Raw genomic sequence first — 13,194 nt, forward strand, 5'->3', positions numbered from 1 at the left:
CAGACTCCTGGGCTCAAGTGATCCTCCTGCCTCAGCCTCCAGAGTAGCTCTGAGTAGCTGGGGCTACAGCTGCACTCCACCATGCCTGGCTAAGTTTTCTATTTTTAGTAGAAACAGGATCTTGCTGTTGCTCAGGCTGTTCTCAAACTCCTGACCTCAAGTGATCCTCCCACCTCAGCCTCCCAGAGTGCAAGGATTACAGGTGTGAGCCACTGCGCCCAGAACTCTTAATAGCTTAGAGATTTTGGCTCAGAAACAGACCCATAATAAGTCACAGTGGTCATACTCTAACACGGATAGCTCACAACCTCACAACCTGGACACAGACTCCCAAATAGATCAGAGATTTCACCTCACACTTTGCAGACACACCCCTAAATAGACCAGAGGCCTCACACTCTAGAACTCAGTACTTGGGAATGGGTGGTTTTTCCTGTGTTATTAAAGTAACCCCCTGGCTGGGTGCGGTGGCTCACGCCTGTAATACTAGCACTCTGTAAGGCTGAGGTGGGGGGACTGCTTGAGGCCAGGAGTTTGAGACCAGCCTGAACAAGAGCAAGACCCCATCGCTACAAAAAATATTAATAGAAAACTTAGCCGGGCATGGTGGTGCATGACTATAGTCCTAGCTACTCGGAAGGCTGAGGCAGGAGTTGAGCCCAGGAGTTTGAGGTTGCTGTGAGTTAGGTTGATACCACAGTACTGTAGCCTGGGCAACAGAGTAAGAATCTGTCTCAAAAAAAAGAAGGAGAAGGAGGAGGAGGAGGAGGGGGAGGAGGAGGTGGAGGTGGGGTGGTTGCTGTGAGCTAGGCTGATACCACAGCACTCTAGCCTGGGCAACAGAGTAAGACTCTCTCAAAAAAAGAAGAGGAGGAGGAGGAGGAAAGAAACTCCTCACACACATCTACCCTAAACTTTTACTTTCAAGACCTTGAGTTTCAAGTCAGAGTCCTTGTACTTGCACCACCTACCTCTGTCACCACCCACACACCCACAGTCCTTAGCCTGTGCCCTCCTATTCCTGCCCCTTGATCTCCAGGCACTGAGCCAAAGGGTTGTCTGGAGGCCCCAGGACAAGGGCACCTTCCCTGCCATGCTGTGCCTTCTGTCCTCCAGGCTGCTAGTCAGGATGTGGGGCAGGACTTCAGAGAAACAGGTGAGGTAGCCCCTGGGGGCTTGGAGCACTGGTGTTGGCACCAAGGCTGGGGATCCTCCCATCAGAGCCTGGTAACTTGTTTCCCTTCTCTGTGGGTTCCCCTGGTGCGCTGACCTCCATTTCCTTGTCTTCCTCTCTCTCTTACTCTTTCAAAAACAAGCAGAGGGCAGCAGAGGCACATGGAAAGGCCCTGCTCTAACCCATGGAGAGCCCAGCCAACATGTCTATAGGGGTGTGCCTGGGCCGAGGGTTGGCTACTCACTCCGGTGGCTCAGGGGGAGCCAGTTCAGCCAGGGACAGGTGGACAGATACAACAGTGGCTCACAGAGGGTGTCCCCAAGGCTGTCATGATAGGACCTTGGGGCAAGGGGCCAGGAAACACAGCACTGACCTTGAGGTTTGCCAGAATTCAGGGGTCCCTGGCAGCCTGAAGAGAACCTTGAAGAGGACTCTGTAGGAAAACAGAATCTTTCCCTAAGGAGAGAGACATCATGTTCTGGACACTATGAATATATTGATTTTATAGGGTTGCTGCGAGAAATAAAACAGACAGGGTCTTGCTCGGTTGCCCAGGCTGGAGTGCAGTGGTGCAATCATAGCTCACTGCAACCTCAAACTCCTGGGCTCAAATTATGCTCCCGCCTTAGCCTCCCAAGTACCTGGGGCTACAGGTGCATGCCACCAGCTAATTTTTAAATTTTTTTTAGAGACAGGGTCTGGCTATGTTGCCCAGGCTGGTCTTGAACTCCTGGCCTCAAGTGATACTCCCTCACTTCAGCCTCCCAAATGACTGGAATTATAGGTGTGATCTATCACACCTGGCCAAAATGGATTATATTTTGTATAGTGCTTAAAACAGGGCTTGACACGCAGTAAGCCTTATATGATTACTGTGTCTTTTTTTTTTTTTTTTTTTTGAGACAGAGTCTCGCTCTGTTGCCCAGGCTAGAGTGCAATGGCATCAGCCTAGCTCACAGCAACCTCAAACTCCTGGGCTCAAGCAATCCTCCTGCCTCAGCCTCCCAAGTAGCTGGGACTACAGGCATGCGCCACCGTGCCTGGCTAATTTTTTCTATATATTTTTAGTTGTCTGGCTAATTTCTTTCTATTTTTAGTAGAGATGGGGGTCTCTCTCTCTCTCTTGTTCAGGCTGGTCTCGAACTCCTGACCTCGAGCGATCCTCTCGCCTCAACCTCCCAGAGTGCTAGGATTACAAGCGTGAGCCATTGCGCTGGGCCAATTACTGTGTCTTGATCATCGTTTTATAAAGCAGGCTCCTTAACCTCACCTCCAAGGCCCTGCAGGATATGGCCCCTGCCTTCCCCTCCCTCTCTTCCCTCACTTGCTCTTGGACTGGCCTTTTTCCTGTTCCGTAAGAGAGCCATCCCTGCTCATCCTTGAATTTGCAAGGATGGAGCTCTGAGTTGGCAAAGCAAAATCTAGGAAATGAATCTGAGCTGGAAGAGCATTGAATAATGGGAGGAATAGGTTGAATTTATTTCCAATAGACTATAAAAATGGGGGAAATGTGGCTAAAACAGTTCTTAGAGGAAATCTATAGCTCTAAATGCATACATCAGAAAAGCTGAAAATCAACGACCTAAGCTTCCCTATCAGGAAGCTGGAAAAAGAACAGCAAATTGAACCCTAAGTAAATAGAAGGAAGGAAATTATAAGAGCAGAAACCAGTGAAATAGAAAGCAAACATACACTAGAGAAAGTCAACAATGTCAAAAGCTAGTACTTCAAACAGATTCATAAAATATTAGCAATGTCTGTTTTCTCTCAAGAAATTAAGAGAAAAAATATAAATTATCAATACCAAGAATGCTATTACAGACTAATAAGATTTTTTTAACATATGACTTTATTTTTAATGGAGCCCAAATGTCAGCCATTTTCTCATTCTACTGCTTCTGTGTCCATGTGGATCCTGTGTATCCATGAAGACAGCAGAAGTCAGCAACTTTGCTAATGCCTCCTCCACTCATGAAAATAGAACTGCACAGTTTTTTTTAGCTGGGGCTCAGTGGAATCAATTGTTCAACATGTACTAGTTTGAATGGAATTAAATGTGGTGGAATAGAAAAGAATAAAATAGCATAAGGTAGAATAGAATGGAATGGAATCCAATCAAATTGAAGCAAATCAAATCAAACAGAACATCAGTCAGACTGTGTTAAGCACTGTACCTAATTGTTGTCGTAGATATTCATTTATTGAACAGATATTATTGAACTAGTTGTTTGGGAAACAGTAGGGAACAAAACAGAGAGAAGTCCCTACTCTTATGAATCTTACATTCTAGTCAGGGAGACAGGTATTAGCATCTACAAAGGCCCTGACACTAAAGGTACAGGGATGGCCCCTATGGGGAACAGGCAAAAGGACAGTGTGGGTTGGAGTTTGAGAGCAAATGGATGATGGACTCGAATGTTTATAGCAGCACAATTCACAATTGTAAAGTTGTGGAAACAGCCCAAGAGCCCATCAATACATGAGTGGATTAATAAAATGTGGTATATGTATACCATGGAATACTATTCAGCTTTAAGAAACAATGGTGGCCGGGCGTGGTGGCTCATGCCTGTAATCCTAACTCTCTGGGAGGCCGAGGCGGGCGGATTGCTCAAGGTCAGGAGTTCGAAACCAGCCTGAGCAAGAGCGAGACCCCGTCTCTACTATAAAGGGAAAGAAATTAATTGGCCAACTAAAAATATATACAAAAAAAAATTAGCTGGGCATGGTGGCGCATGCCTGTAGTCCCAGCTACTCGGGAGGCTGAGACAGGAGGATTGCTTGAGCCCAGGAGTTTGAGGTTGCTGTGAGCTAGGCTGACGCCACAGCACTCACTCTAGCCTGGGCAACAAAGTGAGACTCTGTCTCAAAAAAAAAAAAAAAAAAAAGAAACAATGGTGATATAGCACCTCTTGTATTTTCCTGGATAGAGCTGGAACCCATTCTACTAAGTGATGTATCTCAAGAATGGAAAAACAAGCGCCACATGTACTCACCAGCAAATTGGTATTAACGGATCAACACCTAAGTGGACATATAGGAATAACATTTATCGGGTGTCGGGCAGGTGGGAGGGGGGAGGCGGGGATGGGTATATACATACATAATGAGTGAGATGTGCAACTGGGGGATGGTCACGCTTGAAGCTCTGACTCGAGGGGGGAGGGAAGCATGGGCAATATATGTAACCTTATCATTTGTACCCCCACAATATGCTGAAATTTAAAAAAAAGTTATTCCCATGGAAAACCAAAAGTTGTATAGGAAAAAAAAGTAGTCTAGGTTTACTACCTGGATCAGTTCTCAATATCACTATATAATCAAAATAAGATAAACATTGATTATTGAACCAAACAAAATTATGATGTAAGCATACAGGAAGGGTAGGAGGATGGTAAGAGTTTGTATGTGTGCTGTGGAAAGGGGAAAGAATGGGAATTAAATGCTCATCCTAGAGGAAGTCAGTAGATACTGCTCACAATTGAGGGATCAAGAATTACAAAATACTAGCATTTTATTTAGAAATGCAGAGCCAAGTGCCAAAAAGAAAAAGTAGCTAAAAGAGTTATAAGTAGTTGTCTTTGATGGACGGAGCCCAACAGGGGATTGCTATTCTTCCTAACAAATATTATTAATCTATAGAACCACTTGAGTCTTTAAAATGTGTGCAAATAAAAAAATTAATAAAAAAGAGAAGATGGATGAGGCTGTAGAGATTGGGGGTCATGATAAGGAGTGTGAATTTTGACAAGATGACCACAGCATCAGCAGTAGCATCATCCCTTTTATAGCACTCGATATGTGTCAGGCATTGTTCTAAGACATAAAAATACAACCATGTTTTTAAATCTTCACAACAATCCTATAGGATATGTATAAAATCATGCCCATTTTATAGAAGGGGAAACCAAGGCACAGAGAGATTAATTAAATGTCAGTCTGGCTCTAGAATCTATTCTTTTAACCACCATATTCTATTACCTATAGTGCCAGACCATAGCACCTTATAATCCTGTAGCAGATGTAATTTAAACATTCAAATTACTAAAGAATGCAAGTCAAAGATCTAGTGGGAAGTGTGCCCAGGGGAGAGGGAGTGGAAGAGCCAGAGAATTGCGTCCTCCCACTGAGTGTCAAGGTGGATCTATAGGACCAGGCACGGTGGCTCATGACTGTAATCCTAGCACTCTGGGAGGCCAAGGTGGGAGGATCGCTCAAAGTCAGGAGTTCGAGACCAGCCTGAGCAAGAGCAATACCCCATCTCTACTATAAATAGAAATAAATTAATTGGCCAACTAAAAATATATAGAAAAAATTAGCCGAGCATGGTGGCGCATGCCTGTAGTCCCAGCTACTTGGGAGGCTGAGGCAGAAGGATTGCTTGAGCCCAGGAGTTTGAGGTTGCTGTGAGCTAGGCTGACGCCATGGCACTCTAGCCCAGACAACAGAGTGAGACTCTGTCTCAAAAAAAAAAAAAAAAAAAAAGGTGGATCTGTAAACACACAGGCCCAGAAAGATTTATTTCATCTGAGACGCTCTCTTCTTATCCTGTCCTCTGTGTCCAAAGCTGCAGGGCTTGTACTCACAGGGTTGGGCCTCTTCTGAGTCTTGTCATTTCTTGGAAAAGAGACAAATTCCAGTCTGGGGAAAACAAGGGAGGGTTTGGTCTTGCTCTCCATTCCCTAATCTTCACCCCATCCCTATGGAAGGAGAAAGAGAACAAGAGAACAGTGGAGAGCGGTCATGGCAGACACGTGGACTCTTGTGAATCCACACACAGGCAATAAAGCTCTACCAAAGTTTCTCTCAGGACCTGCCATCAAAATGGGAGTGAGGAGGAAGTATAGTAATTGGGGAGGGCCTGGAGTGGGGGAGGAGAAGGAAACATATGAATGACCAGTGGCAATGTTGTCTCTTCTAACCTTTTTTTAATTTTAAGTTATGGAGGTACAGCAGTCAGAAACCTCCCCCCTGTCTCATCCATAGACTTGACCACATCGTGATGACAGTAAAGAGCATTAAAGACACCACCATGTTTTATTCCAAGATCCTGGGCATGGAGGTCACAACTTTCAAGGTAACCGCTTCCCCAAATGCCAAATTGCAGGTGGACTAAAACTTGAATGTAACACTTTACAATATAACTTAACTCCTAAAACAAAAACACAGGAAACCTCAAAGAAAAGATGAAAGGATCAATGAAGGAGATTCGAAACTCTGAAAAGTGAGACTTTCAGAGAGAGAATGGAGAAACAGGAAGGGAGAAAATTACCATAGAAATAATGCAAGGGAACTTTGCAGTCTTTATATGGAAAGGGTTAACTAAGTATCCAGCACATTGACACTTAGATATATCCTTATGAAATTACAGAATGTCAAACTGAAAAAGTAGATCCTAAGAGCTTTCATAGAAATTAAAAAGTAGTTCGGCCGGGCGCGGTGGCTCACGCCTGTAATCCTAGCTCTTGGGAGGCCGAGGCGGGCGGATTGCTCAAGGTCAGGAGTTCAAAACCAGCCTGAGCAAGAGCGAGACCCCGTCTCTACTATAAATAGAAATAAATTAATTGGCCAACTGATATATATATATATAAAAAATTAGCCGGGCATGGTGGCGCATGCCTGTAGTCCCAGCTACTCGGGAGGCTGAGGCAGAAGGATCGCTCGAGCCCAGGAGTTTGAGGTTGCTGTGAGCTAGGCTGACGCCATGGCACTCACTCTAGCCTGGGCAACAAAGCGAGACTCTGTCTCAAAAAAAAAAAAAAAAAAAAAAAAAAAGTAGTTCATCTACAAAGGAAAAAAAACATACAAATATCAGATTTCTCAAGAGTCACACCAGAGACCAAAAAGACAATAGAAGGACACCTTCAAATTTCTGAAGGGAAAATTTTCAACCTATTTTTCTATATCTAACCAAACTATTAATCAAAGGTAAGTGTAGAATAAAGTATTCTCAGACATAAAAAGTCTCAGAAAATTTGCCCACTTACTTCAAAAATTACTTGAGGGTATTCTACATCTAAATGAGCAATTAATCAGGGAATAAGGAAGACATGGAAGTCAGGACAAAGTGGATCTCAAGAGGAAGACCCCAGAAAGGTACCTAGAGGACAATCAGTCCAGTTTGGAACAGGAGAAAGAAAGATCCTAGGAAAGACAGATCTAAGGAAAAAAGGAGGCTTCCAGAGAATGAATACTATCCTTGAGAATTTGGAACAACTTCAAAAGTGTTAACTAAGGGACAAGAGGTATATGGGAAATCTCTGTACATTTTGCTCAATTTTGTTGTGAACCTAAAACTACTCTTTAAAAATTAAGTACACACACACACACACACACACACACACACATATATATATGTTAAATAGAAAGGGCCTATAGTCTATGGCCATATCACCCTGAACATGCCTGATCTCATCTGGTCTTGGAAGCTAAGTAGGGTCAGACCTGGCTAGTACTTACATGGGAGAAAGGGCCTGTGGAATAGCAAATAGTATAAAAATTCTAAAACTAACATGGAATACTACTATACAGAAAAATAGTATTATGCAACATCAGACTAGATGTATACACAGCAACATGGATAGGTCTTTAAAAAATCATGCTGAGTGAAAAATGAAGAAACAGAATCAGGTCTACAGCATGGTACCATTTATTATTATAAAACACATAAAACAATAACACACTTTTTACAATAATTTATGAAAGCCAAAAGATGCACATCAAACACTTTGTGATTGGGAAATCATTGAGTCCTTACAGAGGTAAAAATAAAAAAATAAAAATAAAATACATTGTACTTGTTGCCTAAGGTGGAGATGGGAATGGAGAGGAAAAGAACAGATGCATAAAAAGACAATGACAGGCCCTGCATGGGCCAGTGATGATAATGAGGCATGTAATGCCTCAACTCCCCACACCTAGACACATTGGAGTGAAATTTCAGAACATGTATGGTCAAGAAAAATCCTTAAAGCTGCAGGAGTGGAAGGTGGCTACATCACTGACAAAAGAATGAAGAGCAGATTAACATCAGACTTTTTATCAGCAACATCAGATTCAGGGAAGACAATGAAGCTATAGGAGGATAACCAGCAACCTAGAATAGTATACTGAGCCATACTATCATTCAAGAGTAAAAGTGAAATAAAGTTGTTTTTCTGATTGAATAGATGTGGTATCAACCATGGCAATATAAAAGAAAGAGATAGAACAAGTATAAAAGAAATGGCAAACATTGAGAGGTGCAGGAGAGGGAGGCTCCATGAAGAGGATGGCAGGGCCATGAGATACAATTTGTGGTTCATCTACCAAAAAACAAACAAGTGGGTTATTTAAAAACTATACAAGGGCTGGGCACAGTGGCTCACACCTGTAATCCTAGCACTCTGGGGGGCTGAGGCGGGAGGATCTCCTGAGGTCAGGAGTTTAAGACCAGCCTGAGCAATAGCGAGATCCGTCTCAACCAAAAATAGAAAAATAAGCTGGGTGTGGTGGCATGTGCCTGTAGTCCCAGCTACTCAGGAGGCTGAGGCAGGAGGTTCACTTGAGCCCAGGAATTTGAGATGCTGTGAGCTATGATGATGCCACTGCACTCTACCCAGGGAGACAGAGAGAATCTGTCTCAAAAAAAATAAAAATAAAAACATTGTACAGGAGCCAAAAGAAGAACTAAAAATGATGATAGAATTTTATTGGAAGAGGTAGTAATATAGATGAGCTAAATTCTCATTTACCATAGCAGAGAGATGATAGAAAACATCTAAAGTTGTTAAATCAAGAAATAGTGGTGCATTAGTTAGGGGTTGTGTTTGGAGGCACATAGGAGAAAACAATGCACAGTGGGTTAAATAAGACAGAGTTTTCTTTCTCTCTCATTGAACAACCAATCCAGAGGTAGGCAGTCAGGGTATGGGGATGGCTAGGAAGGAGGAAGTGAATGGGCAAAAAGTGCCCACTCAGTGGGGGAGGGAGAGTTCCCAAAGCCCCACCCACACCTCTGCCTGCATCTCATTGTCCAATCCCGCTAACTCAGCCTCCCTTACACGGCCACCCAACAAGGGATGCTGGGAAATGTGGATTTTTAAAGCTGGGCACACAGTTGACCCCACTGAAATTTGGGTTGTGTTTATAAGAAAAAGGGGAGAAATGTATATTGGGTGGGTAAATTGCCTCCTCTGCCATGGGTGGTAGAAACATATTATTTGGAGATATGAAAATAATTTTGAGGAGAAAGATACACATATACGTTAAAAGCAATTGCCTTCACAGAATGAGACTTAGGTGGGGTAAGGCCCTGTTCTTTTTTTAAAACCTTGTGGTAGGTAGGGAGGCTTTAGCTCACATTCATTCGGGAGGTTTATTTCTAGGACAACCGAAAAGCACTGTGTTTTGGAGACCAGAAATTTAACCTCCATGAGGTGGGAAAGGAATTTGAACCAAAAGCCGCTCACACAGTTCCTGGCTCCCTGGACATATGTCTGATCACGGAGGTGCCTTTGGAGCAAATGATCCAGCACCTCAAGGTGAGTGGGATTTCTGTTCTTTTTGTTGAGAAAGCTGCTGCAGATGCAGTGAAAGCAGAAGCATTATCCAGGGAGGTCTTCCTCAAACTTCAGACGTCACAGGTTTCATCACATCTAGATAATCCCCACACACAATTATTTACTCATTATTTTGATTGGTATCATTTTTTCATGTAAACAAATGTATTTAAACTATAAAAACCGGCCAGGCATGGTGGCTGACACCTGTAATCCTAGCACTCTGGGATGCTAAGGCAGGAGGATTGCTTGAGCTCAGGAATTTGAGGTTGAAGTGAGCTATGAGCACTCTAGCCAGAGCAACAGAGTGAGACAATGTCTCAAAAAAAAAAAAAAAAAAAAAAGACTTGTTTCGGCATCCATCATAGACTTTCTTCTTGGTCTAATCAGAAGGAATGCAAAAGGATTAAAGAGGGAATAATTTTTTGATTTGTTGTTATCACTTAAAATGATCTCACTTAAAGGAAGGAAGCATTGATTCCCCTTTTGTAGAAAACAGATCAAGTTCTTGAATATATTTTGTGCAAATAACCTGGTCTCCCTCTTTGGGAAATAACAGTAAAAAAGACTGGCTTAGACATAAAATGTGTAAAGCACAGGAGTTAAGAGTATGGACTTTGGGCCAGGCGTGGTGGCGCATGCCTGTAATCCTAGCACTCTGGAAGGCTGAGGCAAGAAGATCACTTGAGCCCAGGAGTTTGAGGTTGCTGTGAGCAAGGCTGACACCACAGCACTCTAGCCCAGGCAACAGAGTGAGACTTTGTCTCAAAAAACAAAAATAAAACCAGTATGGATTTTAGCCCAGACTGCCTGGGTTTGAATTCTGACTCTGCCACTAACTATTTAATAGATAATACTAGGTATTATTATCCTCCCCATTTTACAGATGAGGAAACTGAGGTATGGGCCAGTTAGGTACTCTGCTCAAGGCCACACAACTGATAAGTGGCTGGAACACAGTGAGAGGGGAAGATGGTAGGAGATGAGGTAAGAAAGATACAGGGGTGCTCTAAGGTCTTCTAGGCCACTATAAGGAATTAAATTTTGGTGTCACACATGAACTATGACAAATGACTTTTGTCTTTTCCTCCCACTTCAGGCTTGTGATGTCCCCATTGAGGAGGGTCCAGTCCCCAGAACGGGAGCAAAAGGGCCTATTATGTCCATCTACTTCTGGGACCCTGACAGAAATCTGATTGAGGTATCCAACTACATGTCATCATGATCGAGGCTGGCCCTCCTCTATTCTGTTCCCCAGGATGTTGCCCTCTCCCTTCCTTCCTGTAAACCCTTGCCCACACCCAGAGACCTCTGAACACTAAGGATTTAGGCACTTCACACATCCTACTGGGGATGTGTGACCCAAGGCAGGTTTGAGACCACAGCTATATGTCTGCATGCCCTTTATCCCAGCTGCCCCAATAAATGAATAGCCCTTCGATTAATGTAAGCACTTCATTATTATTGTCTCAGTGCTATGCATGGGTGTGTGTTTAGGGTGTGAATTCTCTAAGCTGTTTGGAGGTCCATGGCCAGGGTATGGACATCTCCGAGGACCAAATCCAGTGTTGTCCCCTCAGGATTCAAGGTCCTCCTTCACTTGCCGGTGAACTCAATCCTTCTTCGTCCTTTTCTAACCTGCCAACTCCTCCAGCTGCTGCCTGCTGTTTCCTCCATCCCTGGGCCTCACTGAACACCAGTATCTCTGTGACTCCCATTGTACCCTCCAGGACCAGCCCCAGATGATACTATCTCCTCCTGGAGAGCTTTCTCTGGTCTTACTTCCAGGGTATTTAGCTCTTTTTGCCTTTGGATCTGGTAGGTCCAGACTCATCCCAAGTGAGGCTCAGCTCTTTTTTTTTTTTTTTTTTTTTGAGACAGAGTCTCGCTTGTTGCCCAGGCTAGAGTGAGTGCCGTGGCGTCAGCCTAGCTCACAGCAACCTCAGACTCCTGGGCTCAAGCAATCCTGCTGCCTCAGCCTCCCGAGTAGCTGGGACTACAGGCATGCGCCACCATGCCCGGCTAATTTTTTTATATATATATATTAGTTGGCCAATTAATTTCTTTCTATTTACAGTAGAAACGGGGTCTCGCTCTTGCTCAGGCTGGTTTCGAACTCCTGACCTCGAGCAATCCGCCCGCCTCAGCCTCCCAGAGTGCTAGGATTACAGAGGCTCAGCTCTTGACAGAGTAGGTGGAACAAGGTCAAGTTTCTTCTGTCCCCTCCCACTACCACCACACCATTCACTCATTCAATCAACTAAAAAAATGTATGTTGAGCACCTATTATGAGCTAGGCTCCTGTTCCTGGCACTGGAGAGACAGCATTGAAAAGAAGAGATAAGTACATCTCTATTTGTGGAGTCGCTATTCTAGTGGAAAACAGAAAATCAATAAAATTAAGTAAGTAAAATATTAACTATGTTAGAGGCTGATAAGTGCTTTGGAGAAAAAGAAAGCATGGAAAAGACGGAATGCAGATAAAAATTGCTGGGGCAGTTTCCACTGTCTAATGAGATGGTCCAAGAAAGCGCCCAGGCTGGGCGCAGTGGCTCACGCCTGTAATCCTAGCACTTTGGGAGGCCAAGCCAGGCGGATTGCTCAAGGTCAGGAGTTCAAAACCAGCCTGAGCAAAAGCAAGACCCCATCTCTACTATAAATAGAAAGAAATTAATTGGCCAACTAATATATACAGAAAAAATTAGCCGGGCATGGTGGCGCATGCCTGTAGTCCCAGCTACTTGGGAGGCTGAGGCAGCAGGATTGCTTGAGCCCAGGAGTTTGAGGTTGCTGTGAGCTAGGCTGACGCCATGGCACTCACTCTAGCCTGGGCAACAAAGCCAGACTGTCTCAAAAACAAACAAACAAACAAACAAAAAAACAAGAAAGCACCCAGAGCTGAATAGGTGAGGCAGTGAGCCACAGAGCTAGCTGGAGGAAGAGCACACCAGGCAGAGATCAGCAGGTACAAAGGCCCTGAGGCATAAACATGCCTGTTGTGTGTGAGGAACAGCGAGGAGGACTGTGAGGAAGTAAAGGGTATAGATTGGGTGGGGCTTCGTGGGCCAGGCTGAGGGCTTTGGCTTTGGCAAGTAAGGGGGAGCTATAGGAGGGTGTGATCAGAGGGACATGATCTGACTCATGATTTAACAGGCTCCCTCTGGCAGAAGCAGGCAACCTGTGAGGAGGAGGCCACATGACTGTGGGGGCAGGGGAGGTGATTTTAAAAAGCGGTTAGATTCTGGAGATGTTTTGAAGGTAGAGACTGGATGAGTTCAACAAGAGAGAAAATGTCAGCTAGAGAAGAGACCCGAGGACATTTACAATTCTGAAACAAGAGGAGGCACAGGCAAATGAATCAAGCAAGAAGGAAAGGGAAGTAAATGAATTCCTGAGTGAATGAGTTATGGAAGAAGGAACATGTATGAGAGTCTCTTGAAGTAAAGGAGCCCCTAGTCTTGTGGACTCTGGTCTCTAAAG

General features: G+C 44.1%; 1 protein-coding gene across 1 annotated transcript; it reads left to right on the top strand.

The window, feature by feature from the left end:
- Nucleotides 1-1,044: 1,044 nt before the first annotated feature.
- On the top strand, nt 1,045-11,164 carry GLOD5 (glyoxalase domain containing 5). Its single transcript, XM_012738102.3, has 4 exons — nt 1,045-1,156; nt 6,114-6,251; nt 9,541-9,696; nt 10,814-11,164. Exons 1-4 carry the CDS (start codon nt 1,094-1,096, stop codon nt 10,937-10,939), a joined length of 483 nt encoding a protein of 160 aa, XP_012593556.1. The 5' UTR covers nt 1,045-1,093; the 3' UTR covers nt 10,940-11,164.
- The last annotated feature ends 2,030 nt before the right edge of the window (nt 11,165-13,194 follow it).

Source organism: Microcebus murinus, chromosome X (genome assembly GCF_040939455.1).
Source record: "Microcebus murinus isolate Inina chromosome X, M.murinus_Inina_mat1.0, whole genome shotgun sequence".
Lineage (NCBI taxonomy): Eukaryota > Metazoa > Chordata > Mammalia > Primates > Cheirogaleidae > Microcebus > Microcebus murinus.